The 17284-nt window shown below is 51.6% G+C and overlaps 1 protein-coding gene and 1 long non-coding RNA gene across 5 annotated transcripts in view; one reads left to right on the top strand and one right to left on the bottom strand.

Moving 5' to 3' along the window:
- Window positions 1-1103: 1103 nt before the first annotated feature.
- LOC149915732 (uncharacterized) lies at window positions 1104-6479 on the bottom strand. Of its 3 annotated transcripts, none has more exons than XR_016471703.1 (3): window positions 4139-6479; window positions 2892-3425; window positions 1104-2245 (listed from the first exon to the last, which is right to left on the bottom strand). It is a non-coding gene; the product is annotated as an uncharacterized LOC149915732 (long non-coding RNA). The 3 variants fall into 3 exon arrangements; XR_016471704.1 differs by having other exon boundaries at window positions 1104-3126; window positions 3225-3425; XR_016471705.1 differs by having other exon boundaries at window positions 3225-3425.
- Window positions 6480-6927: 448 nt separating this feature from the next.
- AXIN1 (axin 1) overlaps window positions 6928-17284 on the top strand; it is a 68635-nt gene continuing 58278 nt past the window's right edge. The window contains exons 1-2 of one of the 2 annotated variants that reach the window (XM_090151594.1): window positions 6928-7058; window positions 8942-9904. In XM_090151594.1, coding sequence (XP_090007720.1) covers window positions 9027-9904 — 878 coding nt within the window. In that variant the 5' untranslated portion in view covers window positions 6928-7058; window positions 8942-9026. Of the gene's footprint in view, window positions 7059-8938; window positions 9905-17284 lie in introns of both variants that reach the window. The other variant, XM_031595220.2, reaches the window with a different exon arrangement.

Genomic DNA, 17284 nt, shown 5'->3' with positions numbered 1-17284 from the left:
GAGAAAAACATCCAAACCAATGGGTGTTAGTGCAGCCAAGGACAAAGGAACCATAGGCAGGCAGGCCATGACAAATGGATGGAAAGTTGCTATTAGCCATTACTGTTACTAGTTATTACTCTCACTACAGAGGTGCAGGAGCAAGCAGGAGACAGCTGCCAGTGAGCTGCTGTGTTCTGCCTGGTCAGAGAGGAGAAGTTCTGGATTCCCGATCCTCTGTGCAGCTTATTTAGCCAATGCTAGGGACTGTGGATTCATGTGTGGTCTTTCTAAAACAATAATAATAATAAAGCAGTATCTGAGCAAAAAAGCATAAGCTGTTTGGAGGCAGTGTCCAGAAGGACAGACTGGTGGTAGAAACAGGGCAGCATGGTCCAAATGTTCACCCAGTGCATCACAAGGAGGCAGAGCTCACAAGCTGTGCTTGGGGGAGTGCCAGCCCTGTCTGTGAAAAGGTGGCTGCTGCATACAGTCTTGAATTTCATTCGGTCAGTGGTTTGCCTCCAGTTCTGTAACTGGGAGCCAGATTGGGCTGGAACAAGCGTTTTTCTGCTTCATCCCTTTTGCCCTGCACTGGAGGCAAATTCAAGCTGAGGAATTTGGGTGTGTTCATCTCTCCCAGGGCAGTGAAATGAAACAAGGTGGGATGCACAGGCACCCCGCAGAACCTGCACTGCAAGCCATGGTGTGAGAAACAGAGAGCAGCTCCTGCTGCACTGCAGATGCCTTTGGGGAACTGACACTGTTAGGGATGGGCTCATAGCCCACATCCAGCCTGGCACAGCTGCCTTGGGTATCCCCACTGTGTCAGTGGGCAGGAGCTGCCTTCCAGCCCCCATCCCAGCTGCACCCAGGCCCACTCCTCACCCTTTGCTCTCACACCAGCTGTGTCTGTGGCTCTGGGTGTCTTCCATACCACAGCAGTGCCACTGGGCTGTGGATGCCTCTCTGTCAGCTGAGGTCTTCAGTGTGCCTTGTCCCTGTCCTGAGGTGACCCAGCTGCCTGCAGTGCCCAGCAGCCAAGTGCTTCCAATGCCCTGTGCCATGATGCTGATACTTCTTTCTTGACTGTCAGCATGTTTTCCCCCTCCTGCTCTGCAGGTATCACTTTGCCAGTGGTCCAGGAGCTAAAAGTATCCTCTCCCATCCATTTCTTGCATCCTTTCACCCTGTTTCTTAGCAGCCCTCTTTTCCATTGCTGTTTATGTAGCCAAACCATTTCCTGCCTCTTAAATGAATGGACTTCAGGTGTGCGTAGAGGATGAGGTAAGCAGAGGGGAGCTGCTCCTCACCTTCAATAGGGATCATTTAAGATCTCTGTGTCCCAGTCTCTCAAGCTTTCCAGTCACCCAAGAGGCTGTTGGGGCTTTCAGCCCTACCATTAAGGATCTCTGCTGGGAGCCCATGGCTCCCCCAGCCCTTCCCATCAGGCAGCCCTGACCACCACATCCCACAGGCATCCACTGCAATACAGCCAAACAGGGCTGAGAAACCCCAGGAGGCTGTTAGCCCTTTGCACAGTGGTGGTGGCTGATTCTGTTTCCTATATTTAGCACATCTCTGGGCAGCTGCTCCCTGAGATTTCCACAGCTAGCACATTAGTGGGAGGCAGACCCAGGTGGGGAGGAAGGCTGTTTGAAGAGAGCTGTTAGGCTTAGATGTCTGTTAAGCAGCTTCAGGATATTACTATTTGTCCCCAGTTCCAAAAAAGCTTTTCTATAAAACCAGCTATGACCTCCGAGGGTCCTTTTAAATTATAGCCAAAGGTTGAACAGCACCATCTAGTGCATTCTGTCCCCCCAAAAAATACTGGAGGAACACCATCCCTCACACTTGCACCACCCATGGCAGGACTCTGCTATTAGAAGTGTGCATGGGATGTTATCATGTCATCAACCATCAAGCATCATCATTAATCGTCTGACCCACCACGCTTCGGGCAAGCCAGGCAGCAGGTGAGATTAAAAGCAAGCTCCACAAGCACAAGTTTATTGGCACAGGAGCTGGTCCCAGGCATTAACTGGGAATACCACACAGCTGATACAAACATCCAGGAGATTCTTAAAACCCCCTGAAGCTAACTTCTTAGTACAGGCACTGAGGGAGTCTGGAGGTCAAGCACGTGGGGCAGACGGCTGGCTTGGCTGAGCAGGGATCTTCTTGTAGAGCTTAGGTGGAAAAGGGAAGTGCAAGGCTGCTGGAAGCAAGGTCAGATGTGGGAGGGCTACAGAGATGCTGTTTATGACTGTGAGGAGAAAATTTGTGCAGATAAAGCTCAATTAAAGTTGGAGCTGGATAGTACAGTAGAGGACAAAAAAAAAAACCTGCTCTTTTAAGTATGTTAACAACAAGACAACTGAGAAAATGTTGGTCTGTTACTTGATGAGCAACCTCACAAATAGGGATGTTGATAAAACAGAGTTAATGCCTTCTTTCCTTCTGTCTTTAATACTGATGATGGACCCTGGGACCCCCAGAGCCCTGAGTGAAAGACAATGAAGCCGCTGGTCATAGCCAGCATGGGTTCGCAAGGCAAAAGTCCTGCTTACTTAACTTCATGTCCTTTTACAACAAGTTTACCTGCCTCATTGACCAAGGGGAGCCAGTAGATGTGATCTACTGGGATTTCAGCAAAGCTTTCAACATCATCTAGGATTTGGTGGCTCTTTGAGATAGAAATTAACATGTACAGCAGGAGCTGAGGAACATATGACATCACTCTTGTTTGACATGGGCCACCTACAGGCTTAAACCAGGTCTGTTCAGGCTGAGCAATGCACCAGAACACAGGCAGCCCCTCAGCTGATGTAACTTTGGAAATATAAGGCAGGGGGAATGCTATAAAACTGACTGAAGGGGAAAACGATTTGCTTGGGTTCGTTGGCCTTTACCTTTCAGACACAGGGGAAGCAAAGGAAGCCCTGGAAGATCCTGCAGTCTGATTCCTCCCTTGTGTAGCCAGGGATACTTGATTTGGATTTTCACTCATTTGATATCCACAAGCAAATCTAAAGTTGGCAATGTTGGCCTTAGGCAAAACTTAGGGACTGGGCTCCTTCGTGTGGGCGAAGCAATGTGTGAAAAGCAGCAAGGTGACTCCAGAGGGAGCCCATGGCTCTCACTATTCTGAGAAACAGGAAATGAAAGAGGGAGAGCATGGCATGAGCCCGGAGGGTATTCACCTCTACAGCTGCAAGAGAGGTGGCTGCCTGGCTACATCTTACCTGCCTTGTAGGCAGACTGAGGATCTGATCCTGCTGTGGATGAGAAGCAATGAATAGCTGGGGGCAGAGATTTCCCTCCTGAATTTCTCAGAAAAGCAACACCTTGACGGGCTGCAGAGCCCTTCCTTCAGCCGTGTCTCCCTGCGATGAGCACTCTGCACAATGCCAGCACAGCCAGACAGCTCTGCCGAGCCAGGAGACCTGGGGAGGAGGATATAATGAAAGAAACCAGATTAGGACTTTGCTGTGATTGCACCATAGCATGACCACAGCACTGTGACCAGCAGTGAGAGGCACTGCGTGCTGTCAGCCCTTGGTAACAGGGAGCAGGGTCCCCGTAGTGAGAGGAAATCTCTGCCTGTTGGGCTGCTGGAGTGCCATCAAGCCTTCATCATCATGCTGTAGTGCAGACAGCAGCATGCAGGCTTTCTTCCTGCATAGCAGCTGCAAAGGCTGTAGCAAGAATTTAGGTGCAGTGGAAGAGAGCATTTGAGGAAAACATGGGGGAGGAGAACGTTTGCTGTGTGTATTGGAGACTTTGTGCCTGTGTTGAAGCAGGGTAGAACTTCTGAAAAGGACCCCGTGGCTAAACATCTGGTAGCAAGTGGGAGAGCCACTCCTCCCCAGCTATAAGCTGGCCAAACTGCCATACGGCCACAGCCTCCAAGGCCCTGGCTGGCCCCTCTTCTCTAAGCTGCAACTGAAAGCTCCTGTGGCTTCTGCCAGTGCCTCGGGGAGCCTCAGGAGTCAGAGCCACCCCTGTCTTTAGGGCTGTCTTTAGCAGGGCTGGCATTGCTGCAGGAGCTGCAGGTAGGAGGGTGCTGGCCTGGCACACACAGGAGCCCATGCACTTCAGCTCTGTGCATCCCACTGCACCCCAAACTGTTATCCCACCCCTTCTCCCCACCCCTTACCTCTGGAAATCTCTTCTAACAATGTCACAGAGAGATGTGGCTTCAGCTTCGCATGTTAACTCTGTTCGGGCCACAAATTCTTTCTGGGCCTTTCCATGAGAGATGAAAAGCTCTCTAATACCTGATAGTCTCTCACCCACGAAGCTGCTTAAGCACTATAATCAGGGCATCCCTCAGGCTCCTTTGAACTAGCTGAGGAGGCTGCATTTCTCAGGCAAAGCAATTTCTCTAGAGCTGGCGTCAGCTTTAACTCTTGTAAGTTTTCACCATCCTTTTCCTTTTGTGGATGCTGCACTCGGGTATCCTGCACGTGTCTGCCCTTGCTTGCCATCCTACACACCTACAATCACACAGCTACTTCCATTGCCCCGTTCCTGCAGCCAAGGCAGCCTGACCCCTTAGCTGCAGCTCCCAGATGGCTCCCAGGGCCCTGCTGCTCCTGCTCTGTTTTCCTTCCTCCCAAACTAAGCTCCTTTCCAGTCAATCCTTTGCAGGATGCAGGGTGCTGTGGGATGCAGCACTCTGTATGTATTCTCTGCTCCTTGGAGGCATCATTTTGCAGCTGCTCACATCCAACCACGTTTTATTTGCCTGGATTCAGCTTATAAAGTTTTCTGCAGCTGTCTTGACCTCGTCCGTGTCTCCTGCCCCCCTCATTTCCACAGCCCTTGCATTTTTCTCAGCAGGGCTTTTTAATCTATTTCTAGACCATTGATGAAAATGCTGAATAGCACTGGGCTTCACATCAAACCCTGTGGACACCCACTGAGCGTGCTCCCATTCTGCAAGGATTCCCCATTGATGCCTGTCGGTTTGCCAGCTCCCAGTCCCTTTAAGGTGTCCCTCTTGATGTTGTATTGTGCTAATTTTTAATCAGAATACTATATGGATTAAGTCACATGCCTGAACAGAGTCCAGGTCTGTTATTTCTATGCCATAACCTTTATCAGCCAAACTTGTAATCTCTTCAAAGGATGACATCAGAGTTTGACAAGAGCTATTTTCCAGAAGCCAAGCTGATTGCATTAATTATATTCCCATCCTTTAATTCTTTACCAGCTGAATCCCACATCAGCTTTTCTATTATTATGCCTGAGATCAGTGTTGCACTGTTACATGTAAATCAGCTTCCAGCATCACTCGCATGAAAGAGCCCGAGGACCCGCACCATCCTGCCGGCTCTGTGCTGCAGCCAGGAAGGGAGAGTCGCTGCCTGGGGTGAACTTTTGTGCATTCCAGAAGGCTAAAAAATGCTGTACTTTTCTGAGAGCGTTCCCTGAAACACGTGAAAACAAAGCACAAATGTCAGAAAATGTTGAGCACGCAGGTACATGCAATAGTACCCGCATCAATAGGAGAATGCTAGTTGTATCAAAAACCAGAACTCAATCCCTACCAGAGATCTTCCTGAGCCACTTCTGATTTTTAGAGGACTGCCTTATGGCTTGTTTGCTGCTTAGCTTCTGGGATCATACCTAGGGCTCTGCATGCATGGTCCAGGGCTCTGACCATGCTCGCTTTCCAGGGGAGAAGCCGGCTGCGTGTTTCTTTGTAGGACTACTCTTGCTTGGCCTCTGCATGCATTAATCCCCTTCATCTCTTTGCAGTCACCCAGCTCTCGCAGGCAGCACAGCACTCTGTGCCGGGACATCACTCCCGCAGCCATCCGGATGCCTCTGGGCAGGACGCCGTGTCCCCGACCCTCTCTCAGGTCTCCATGTTGTTTCCCCCATTTCAGCCCGTGCAGTGCCATCTCTTGGCGAGCTCCCTCATTTCTCTCTGCTGCAGAACCGCTCAGCTCAGAGCAGCAGGAGACAGCCGCTCTTTGAAAACGGCTGTTTGCCAAGGCCAGAGCCGCTGGTGGAGCGGCTGTATCCGAGCTCCTCCATCCCCTGCCCCACATTCGTGCGCTTCTGGGCAGTGCTCAGATCAGCGCCGCGGGGCCTGCAGCACCACGGAGCCGGCACGGAGCTCACTGCCCTTTCTCAGCAGAGCTGCATGCCAGCCCCTTGCCGTGCCGCACCGCTGGAATTCTCCGCTGCACGAGCATCTCCCGGGCTGCATCCCGCCCAGGATGTCCGCAGAGCTCTTAGGGCTTATTTTGCCCAGATAGAGAAGGGGGGGAAAAAAAAAAAAAAAAAAGAGAGAGGCAGCTCTCCGCTCCTCCCCAACCTCTGGAGCTGCTCCGAACAAAGCGGCGCTCAGCGGGGCTCTCCTCGGGTCTCCGTTCCTGCCTCGCTCCCCACGAAGCCCCCGGCACCGCGCCCGACGGGGCACGAGCTGCGGGGCGCCGGAGGCCCGGCTGGGCTGCGAGAGCGCCGTGCTTTGTGCCCGCCGGTGCCGCGCCGTGCCCTGAGCCGCGCGGGGCCGCAGCCCGCGTTGTGCGGCCTGCGCTGCGGAGACGGAGGGCCGGCGGGGCCGGGGTACGGCGCCGGGCCCCGAGGAGGAGGGGCCGGGCGCGGGGCGGCCCCGTGCGAGCGGAGGAGCTCCGGGCACGGCCGGCCCGCGGCACCCACCGCGTCCGGGCAGCCGGCCGGGCCCGGGGCCGCCCCGGCCGCCGGCCGTCGGGAGCGGGCGCCGGCCGAGCCCCGCGCGGCGCCTCCCACGGGCCGGGCCCGGTACCGCTCCGCCCCCGAGGCCGCTCGGCGCGGGCTGGCGGCGCGGCGGGGCCCGCAGTACCGGGCGGGGGCGCGGGGGGCGCGGCTGAGCCGCTCTCCCCGGCGCTGCGAGGCAGCGGCGCAGGCGGAGCGGTGCGGGGCTCGCTGCTCTCCGTGTCGCCGCCAGAGCCAGCGGCCGCGGCCATGGGCGTCCCGGGCCGCCCGCTTTGTGCCGCCCCGCCCGCCGCCCCGGGCCGCCGCTGCTGAGCCGCATGGGCCGGGCTCCGCGCCGCCGCCGCCGCCGCCGCCGCTGCTCCGTGCGGGTGAGTGAGCGGGCGGGGAGGCGGCCCCGAGCCCAGGCCCTGCGCCGAGGCCGCGCCGGAGGCCGCCGCCGTGCGGGCGGAGCGGGGCCGCGCCGGGCGCCGCCGCGCCGGTACTAGGCCGCCCCGGGAGCGGGCCGGGCCGCGGCCGGGCGGGGGGATGGGGCGGCGGGGCGGCTCCCCGAAGTTGCTCGGGGGCGGCGGGGCGGATGGAGCCCGCGCTCGTCGGGGCAGCGCCGCTTCCCGCGGAGCTCCGGGCCGCCGCCGCCGCGCACCGGGACGGATCCGCGCGAGCGCCGCGGGCCGCGTCCTGCGGGGAACTTTGAGCGGGGCGGGACGGGAGCCGGGAGCCGGGAACCGGGGCCGCGGGGCGGCGTGCAGCCCGGCCCGCCGAGCTGCCCCGTGCCGGCGCCGCGGATCGGAGCTCGCGGCCACAATGAGCCTCGTGTGCCCGCTCCCACGGGGCGGCTCCGGCCCCGCGCTGCGGGCAGCGCCGGCTCGGGCTCCGGGTCGGGAAGGTGGGAGCCCGCGGCGGCCGGAATCGCGCTGGGCGGTACGGGCGCGTTTGGCGGCACCGTGGCGAATCGCAGCGCGGTGCCCGCGTGCTCCGTGCGGCTCGGGCCGGCTGCGGGTGACAGCGGGCTCGCTATTAGGGCCGAGAGGGTGCAGCACGTAGGGCCGAGCGGCTCCCATCCCGCTGCTGCCGGTCGGAGGCATACAGGTGGGCCGTAAGGACGGCTTTCGGCTCAGCTGAGGAGAGGAAAAGGGGGAAAAAAGGCAGAACGTCCAAAAGATGCGTTCGTTTGGGTGCGGTGAGCCAAGCTGAAACGCGTGTCCCCGCTGTGTCCTCACGCGCGGTTGGTTCAACACGGCACGAGGAGCGGGGTGTCAGGCAGCTGCTGCTTGGCTCTGTTCGGGGCCTCAGGGCCGGCAGCGTCCAGTGAAACACAACTTCTGCTGCTTTGAAACGATGGTCACTGCGTTAGCAGGGAAAGTGGCAGCCCTGGGATTGTCTGGTGCTTTCCCCTCCCTCCCCACACCTCCCATCCTCCATGTTGGCTCGCTCCCTTCTTTTAAAACATTGTGTTTGATCACATCTCCTTCTAGAGACGATCTTCTCATCTTCCTTTATTGACCTGGGTAGGATTTCTCAGGCGTTCAGCATGCTGTACGGTTAGCTCCAATGAAGCTTTTTTCTCAATGGCCTCTATGAGAAATGGTGGCAGAGCCAAAGCCCTGACCTGACGTGCCCGTTTGAAGCAAGAATGTTGTTCACGTGCCCAAAGTATTGGGGTCAGTGATGCATCTGGAGTCCCCTGGAGCTCGATGAGCTGATGCAGTGTAGTTCTGAAATCAGAGGGGAATGTCACTGAGTGACAGAAGACACCTGTGTTTGGTTAAGGTGTAATCTCAGTTTCGCTACCAGCAGAATGTTCTCTTAGAACATTTTTCACAAACCTCAACGTAAATTCCTTGTTGAGGGTGAGAATTTCCTAGGTTGGTAGCCAGATAGAAACGTAGTGCTGTGATATGACTTGGTGTGTGTGCTGGCCAGGTAGGCTCAGCAGAGAGGTTAATGTCAGACTGTAGAAGTGAACATGTGTCCTGTGGGCTGTTCAGCTGAGCATACATCCCTTGGATATGGGGAATCCCACATCCCACAGTCCTGAGAACTGCCCACAGTGTGGGGTTGGGGGCTGTGAGCCTCGCACCGTTGATACTGGTTGTGCTGAAGGCTGGATATGAAGTTTTGAGATCTTCTCTGTCATTTTCAGAAAAAGAGGATTTAATGCAGTAATCATGGAGGACAAAATTAGTAGCTTGTAGTCTTAGAATGTTTATTTACAGCGATACTTAACGGATTTCTTTCTTATCTGTTTCAGCAGAACGAACGTGTTCACCTTGGAGATACAGGTGTTGGTGATCTGAGATTTCGGCTCTTTCCCCGCTGTTCAAGCAAGCGCCAGAAAGATGAATATCCAAGGGAAGGGCTTCCCTCTGGACCTCGGAGGAAGCTTCACTGAAGATGCTCCAAGGCCACCGGTCCCTGGTGAGGAGGGTGAGCTCGTGTCCACAGACCCAAGGCCGGTCAGCCACGGTTTCTACTCCAGTAAAAGTGATGTGGTTAGAAATGAGACGTCCACCGCAACACCGAGGCGCTCCGATTTGGATTTGGGCTATGAACCTGAGGGGAGTGCTTCGCCAACTCCACCCTACCTGAAGTGGGCCGAGTCGCTGCACTCCTTGCTCGATGATCAGGACGGCATCAATCTCTTCAGGACGTTCCTGAAACAGGAGGACTGTGCGGATCTGCTGGATTTCTGGTTTGCCTGCAGTGGCTTCAGGAAGTTGGAGCCGTGTGTGTCCAATGAGGAAAAAAGACTCAAACTGGCAAAAGCCATTTACAAAAAGTACATTCTGGACAACAACGGCATTGTGTCCCGGCAGATCAAACCAGCCACAAAAAGCTTCATAAAAGACTGTGTGATGAAATTGCAGATTGACCCTGACATGTTTGACCAGGCCCAAACTGAGATTCAATGCATGATAGAAGACAATACCTACCCTTTGTTCCTTAAGTCGGATATTTATTTGGAATACACAAGGACAGGTGGGGAAAGTCCAAAAATTTATAGCGATCCGAGCTCAGGGTCTGGGACAGGAAAAGGGCTACCTGGTTATCTGCCTACTCTGAATGAGGACGAGGAGTGGAAATGTGACCAAGACACTGAGCCTGAGGCCAGCAGGGACTCCGCACCCTCGAGCAGGCTCACCCAGAAGCTGCTTTTGGAGACTGCAACCCAGCGTGCAACCTCCACCCGGCGGTACAGCGAGGGCAGGGAGTTCAGGTACGTGAGTGCGCTGGCTGGGCCTTCCTCAGGGGCCTCCGGGTGCCCCTGGGGGCTGCTGTGAGGTTGGAGTTGCTGGGAAGCAGAAGTTGCTTTGCAGCTGGGAGCGCTTGGGGCTGGTTGAGCATCAGCATGGGACAGTGTCACATGGGCGTTAGGTTGAAACACAGCTTATCTGAATGTACTGTGAGTTATTTGTAGGGTGTCTTTGGCTGTTCCTGTCCAATTCCCCTGAATCACATCTGCAGTACGTTCTTTGCTGTGAGGAAATGCTGCTGAACGTGGTCTGGGTGTAGGTAGGAGGCAGCAGACAGTGCAGAGCTGTGGGCAGCCCCAGTATGCACAGAGCGAGCAGAGAGCTGCGGTGTCAGGCTGGCTTGTAGCCTGCAGTGACGGAAGGTCAGTGTTCAGTTACAGGAGTGCAGATGAGTACAGCTCATGGTAAAATCCCTTGTAAATATACAAGGAAATGGTGATGAGCCACAACTAGAGGCTGCAGGAAGCTTGCGGGGAATACCCTGATGTCTGTCACGTGTAGATGGGTCAAATGGGGTTCACGATGCTCCCTGTAAATGGTATTGCTTTGCAGTCAAGATTTCTGATAGTGGATTCCAGCAAGTAGGAATCCCCAAACCCAGTTAACATTATTCCATGTTGCAGCTTTTCCACTCATCACTCATATTTTGATTTTTTTCTCTAGAGGAGTTGCCCAATTGTTCAGCCTGTGCTTTTCTTTGGGTCCCCCACCCATTCCCAGCCAACACGCGTTTTGAAACTTGCTGAGAGCTCAGTTAAAATTCCAGACAATTAACTTAGCAGGGAGTTCTCTGGGATCAATAAGCATGTGTGTGTGTAACCCTTGCTGAATCAACAAAACGCAGCCAGACACACATTCCTACTTCTTTAAAATAAAATCTCCTTGTTTTAAGACCTGCTTAGGCCAAGTTCTGTCACTTTTTGATGGTTACAAAATGAAGTAGCCAAACTGTCCTCTTCAAAGCTGCATTTCTGTGCTGCTTCTCCCCACCCTGTCCCTTTATGCTGGCAGATGGATGTGCATCCTGCCCTGCACAAGGTCTCGGTGCCTTTCAGGTGGTGAAATGTTTTCATTTTTATTTCTGTTTTCAAACAGATTTTGAGGAGGGGGTGTTGCATGTGAAGCTCAGAGAGAAAAAAAAAAAAAGGGAGTTGGTGTGAGCTCGTGCTGTTTTAATCAGGAGTCTGAAAAACAGAATCCCAGAATCCTGGGACTTTCTCTTGGAGTTAATAAAAACCTTGAATGTTTCTTGCAGTGGCTTTGCACCGAGTGCTGGGTACTGACTGGATAGGATTAGAAAAGTCCACGATTTAAGTATATTTTATTTAAGCAAGAGTGGCTTAAGACTGGCAGCAACTTGCTCAAGTTGAGTTTAGTTTCTGTTCTAGAGCAGGTAGTGAAGACCTGCACGAATACTGCATTCCTCAGGTCCTGCTTCAGAACAAATGCACAGTTTTCGCTGTACCTGAATACATTCATGCCAGCCTTTAAAACGGTTCAGAAATACATTATGGAATAGAAATATTTTGGGGTGGCATTCCTCAATCTCATGCATTTTCTTACTAGATTGGAACAGCGCGAAATAAATCTTTACCTAGGGGATGGAGGTCAGGAGAAACGTGCTGCTGTTAATTTGTTGTTTCTGACAGCCTGTCATTGTGGCTGCTGACGCTCCATTGACCTGCTGGGTCTGGAGGCAGGGATGTGTTTACTGTTCTCACCAGAGCAGGAGTCATTTTGGAGCCTGAAGTAAGTAACTGAAAATGAGTGATTATTTATTTTAAGTGCTGGTTTGTCAGTGCAGTAGTGTCCGGAGCATCTCCATGGAAGATGGGCACTGCTCAGTAGTGTGATCTATGCATTTTGTTCTAACAGCCTGCCCAGATCCTAATTTAGGAGTCTGATTGTTCAGCTCTGTGCAAGTCCTTGTGGTTGAAATAGCTCGCTTCCTGAACGCTGCGTAGAAATAGCTGCCTCAAACAGACTGTTTTTCAAACAGTGGCATCTTATTGTGCAAACATTTCTGCTTTCTCCTGCGAGGAAGAGCCTTGGAAGCTGGTGGAGCTGCGTGCAGCAGGAAGCGATCCTTGTGCAGTGGTTGGAAGGCTGAGCCTGTCCTGATTTGGTTTGAACATTTCTACAGACTTATTTTTTTGTGGAAGAATCTGTCGTCTCTGTTCTTGAGGGAATGTTGCAATAAGCTGTTTTGCATTATATCTGAAGGCCTGTTTAATCTTCACAAGATTTAACGTGTATTCCTTGGCTTCTGTGGAAACTCTAAATAAAGAGGGATCTGACCAAATGCAATAGGAGTGTGTCTCTGTTACAAAGGGAGCGTCTTGAATTGGCTCCAAATCTTTTTGCAGCAGAAGGTTCTTAAATCTTAATGCTGTATTTCTGTGCCCACACGAGCATAGAACTGCTCCAAGTGCAGAAGACAAGGCGTTGTTAGTGCAAGTGTGCGTGTATGTGAGTGTATCCCAAAGCAAAAAGCACTGCTGTTACCCACTGCGTTTTTGTACGCGTAGGAAAAGGCCAATAGTCATTATAGTTAGGCTCCTGCAAATTAATTGGACATTGGTTATGGATCAGTGAACTTCAAAGAGGGCAACCCCCGAAGATCTCAGGCATTAACTCGCAGCTTCCGAAACCGACACTAACGTGGTTGTGAGCGCAGCTAAATCTTTCATTAACCTTCTTCTGACACACCGGGACTGGGTTTTTCAGATATGAGGAGCAGAAATTAAACCCGTGCCTTAGAACTGCCCTGCAGCCTGGTTTTCAAGCACTCCTGTAAAACAGACACGTTTTAAAAATTGGGAAACTTGGCGCGTGGTGCCGAACCATCACATCACAGTTGTGTCTGCTGTCTGCAGAGGTCCCTTCTGTCATCTCTTCAGCTTTGCATCAGAAGGGTTTCCCCGTCCGCTCCCAAAAACCTGTGCTCCCAGGGCTTTGGGGAGCAGCATCACAAATGTTGGCTTTGGTTTCCGTGTTGGTAATGAAGCAGAGCAGGCAGCGTTATGGGGGAGCACTCTGCTTTCCTCCCAAAGCCTGGAGGTTGGGGTTGGTTTTGCCCATTGCTTTGTTTGTTTGAGCTGTGTGTTAAAAATGAAACCTGGAGGAGGGGGAGGAGAGGACAGGTGGTAGCAGGTGAAGTCTCCCATTAACAGATGTTGATGGGCTGGGGGAAGGGAGTGTCATAGGCACTGACACAGCAATTTGCATGTGGAAGCTTTGATTTATACTTCTTTCATTATTTTTTTTTTTAAGGGAAGCTGGCTCCATGATATGAGTGTTTGCTTCCACAGTGCTGAACTGACCAAGCTCACAGCTTTCCCCAGGTGTTGGTCATTCAAGTGAAAAGGCTGTGGCCATTGGGAAGGTCCCCGCAGCTGTGCTGGGCACACATGGGAGCAGCTCTCCCCAGAACACAGTCTGTTCTTTATAACAGGGTGCTGAGCAAGAGGAGCAACAGCTGAGGAAGGCTGTAGCGGGATGCAACACCTCTAGTCAGAGACTCATCCCAAACCTCAGTGAGTAATGCTGCATTGCAAGAGAGAGGAGCAGCGGAGCCTGGTTCAGGGCAGGTGTGGGATCTCTGCTGCCTGTGTTACATCAGCAGGCTGACAGTCACAGGTTTGGCCTGCGTGAGGAAGGAGCTGAAATTTAGCTGGCAGACTTAATTTTGAGGCTTGCTGCTTCATTAACAATTAAATATTAAATTGCATGCGTCTAACTCAAAACGATGCAGTGAAGGAGTTGGAGTTAATTGTGCTGAACGAGCAGAAGGCTGGAGATGTGCAGTTACAGCGGTTGGTGCAGAGCAGTCTGCGTTCAGACTGTTCCAGGTTTGCGTTGCTGTCTTACCAACACTGCCTTGAGCTGAAGAATCAGCACATGTGTCTGTGGACTGAGCCACTGGAGCTTCAGGGGAGAGCATTTGCTTGGAAGAGGCTGCTCATTAGTGTTGAACCTGTATGTAACAACAGGAAGGAAAGCACTGGCTTCAGTCTGGTAGCGTGGAGCTTGGGTTGGCTGCCAGGGCACACCAAGGGTGGGTGCATCTGACCCAGAGGTGTCTCATTCAAGCACCGTCAGCATCCACGGAATGGAAGATGGGGCTCTAGATAGACAATTGGACATGTTTAGTAGGGGAAGTAACCAAAAGTGCTGCCCACCACCTCTGCCTGACTCAAATGGCTTCTCTACTTGCTTGCTCTTTTCCCTTTTTCCTCTTTAATCTCTTTTCGTGCTGTGTGTCACATTCGTTCTGTTCAGGAAACACTACTAGTGCCCCACTGGTATCTCCTTGATTAGTGATGCTGCAGTTGGCTTGGAAACACATACAGGAGTGTCTTTCTTAAGATATTTACATTTTCAGTGGCTTGGGACGAGACTATCAGAGAAACTACCTCTTTTCCTGTCTGCGAGAAGAGAAGCGTCAGACAGCAGCAATTCTCCTGTACCACGAGCAGAAGGGCTGGGGTAGAAGAGCAGGCACGTGGCTACTGCCTCAGAGTGCTGGGGCTCCTTGGGTTGTGTGGGGTCTGTGGGATGCCAGGAGCACTACTTGGGTCCCATTTCAAGTAATTTTAACTCTAACAGGCCCTAAACTTTTTTTCCAATGGTGACCCTGCGTTTCTGGCAATAATTGTGTGTAACTTCAAGTGCTAGCTAATGGCTTGGCTTGAATTAAAACTTCTGGGCCTGCAGCACCACTTGTAATTGTTACAGTCCACAACAATGTGCAGAGCAGTGGCTGTTTCCAAATTGATGTAAGCTGCAGTGGAATAGTTTGGGTTTTGCATTGTTCTTGAGAGAAGCCATGGCTCTGATGGGGGAGGCAGGGTCTGGTGCTGATAGCAGTGAGTCGTCGTGGTGTGACTCCACAGCTGTAAGGTTTACAGGAGAGCATGGATTGTGTTTTTGCACAGAAATCACACCAGCTTTTATGAAATACGTTGTTAGGCTGATGAAACTTCTGCGTGGAAATGCTTACATTAACTGTGTGAAGTATTTATACTGGCATTTGCCAAGTCTTAAAGTGGATTTTAATTGAAGAAGAATGCCTTTTGTGCCCATAGCTTTACCTCTGAACACATGAAGATGAAGAAGTGTTGTATTTGTTATTTGGTTATGGATCAGTGTTGGTATTGGTCCTCTGAGATGGTGTCTCCATCGCCTCTTTGCCCTACAGCTCTGGAGCTCTGAAACCAGGAGGGATGTAAACAGCAGGCTTCCTGGCAAACGGAGCTTTGACTTCTACAGTTTGGTCTGATTTAAGGGAAAGAAAACATAAAGGTTTTGCTCTATCTTGATTAATTTTATAAACAGTTTGATTACAGCTGTTTTTTTCCTATTTTCATGCATGCTGGCAATGACGACACAAACCGTGAAATCCTGTATTTTGGGAATGAGGTTACAGGTAGGGCTGGTTTGAGTTGTGCTCTGTTTGGAAGGAACTGGGTACAGAAGAGCAGAATGAGAACTGAGTGGGTCCGGGGAAGAAGAGGAGCGTGCCCAGGAGGTGAGCCACGTGGTACACCTGGGGTTTGATCTGCGGTTCTGCTTCAGCTTGGCTTTATGTTTTAAGAGTTTCTTTGTTGTCGTTATAATGGACTAATCCCTTGAATAATTAGTTACTATTGGATGTTTTAAAAATGGCTGCCTCCTGGATTTGTTCTCTTTAATAGTCCTAGATTTATAGTCCTTTCTTTAATAATCCTGGATTTATTAACAATTGGGACAGAGTGTGAAATCCTGTTACACCGAGCTTTCTTGGTGGGAAAAGGGCTGAGGAAGATGCAGGAGTGCTGGGGGAGCACATGCTGGCCTCATGTCGTGGTGGAGCTTCTCACCTTTCCCACTGAAGCTCTGGGGCTGCAGAAAGTGCCTCCTGAAATAAGTGCTGTGGAGAAACCTGGTTTCAGCCATGACAGTATGTGTAGAGCAGAAAATTGCAGTATAACGTCTCAGAACAGAGGTACTCGTATCCTAAATCAGTTCCTGGAAATATCATTGGATTATTAGGCTCATCCTCAAATCCATTAAGCAAATTACAGTTAATCAGTCAAATAAAAGAAGAAAGATCTTTAGCAAGGCCCTGCCTTTTGAGCCGCGTGGAGAAGCTGTAGTAATATTTTAATTTTCCGTCTGTCAGTGAATGTATTCAATCACTTCACTTCCTCGTGGAGGACTGGAAATTAGAAACTGAGGTTAATTATCTGCATTAAATGAAATATGTGAAGACCACAAAAGCGAAAACCTTCACAATTCGGTATGGTCTGTTAAGCTAGGCAGACTGCTTCAGAAAGAGAGGGGTGATTTTTCCTTGTTTTGTTCCGATTGAAGGGTTTTAGTCACAGTAATTGAAATGATTAAAAAGTCAAATTGCTTGCGAGTGTAATTCTGAGCATCTCTGGGAAGATGCAGCGCTGGGTGAGAGCTGCGGCAGCAGGGGAAGGGTTTGCATGGCCTCACTGGGCCTTGGGGGACCTTATGGGTCATAGTGGGCCTTAGGGGACCTTGTTGGGCCTTGGGGGACCTTGCTGGTTCATACTGGGCCTTGGGGGACCTTGTTGGGCCATGCTGGGCTCCTGGGCTTATTTGGTTGTCAGAAGGCGCATGGGGTTCTGCTGTTGTGGCTTGCATGTGGCTCCAGCTTGCAGTACCCTAGGAGACATTTCTGTCACATCTGTAGGCCCACGGGCTGCAGGAAGCTTTGCAGCATCGTGGTCAGCACCCAGAGGTTTCCTTTCGCCGTGGATTTCAAGTGTTTTTCCCAGAGTCACGCTCAGAAATGGAATCATAGCAGGTCGTGTTTGTGCGTGAAAGCAAAGCCGTCATTACTCACAGGCCATGCGCGAGGTCTTCTCTGTTGTAAGGCAGTGATGAATTTAAGTAGAACTGCTGTAGTTTTAAGTCAGATTATCCAAATTCTATAAATCCTACGTGGAAATTGGATTTTACCTTTGAAGACTCCGGAGTGCAATTTTCTGGTAAGATCTGGAGTTCTTTGGTCCTATGTCCCCTAAGATACACAGTAGCAGCTTTTAGAATGTGTTTAGCTTGTTTTGATCAAAAACATTCAAAGGTGGGGAAAAAAACTCTGTAAAATGTTCCACTGAAGTGGTCAGCATCAGGTCCTCATTAGTCCCTGCACTTAACTCTAAAGCTAACGACCAGAACCCAGTGGGTTTATTTTTCCTTCTGTCCCTATATCTTCTGTCTTCCCTGTGCCATTGTCTGTCCACCCCCTCTTTGCACTTTCCTTTTTGGTTTCTCTTTTTTTTCTGTAGGCTTAGATCTTTGTCTTCATGGTGCATTCACATTACTGCCCA

The sequence above is a fragment of the Phasianus colchicus genome, chromosome 16 (assembly GCF_987193195.1).
Source record: "Phasianus colchicus chromosome 16, bPhaCol1.hap1.1, whole genome shotgun sequence".
NCBI lineage: Eukaryota > Metazoa > Chordata > Aves > Galliformes > Phasianidae > Phasianus > Phasianus colchicus.
This window is presented reverse-complemented; position numbering and strand designations above follow the sequence as displayed.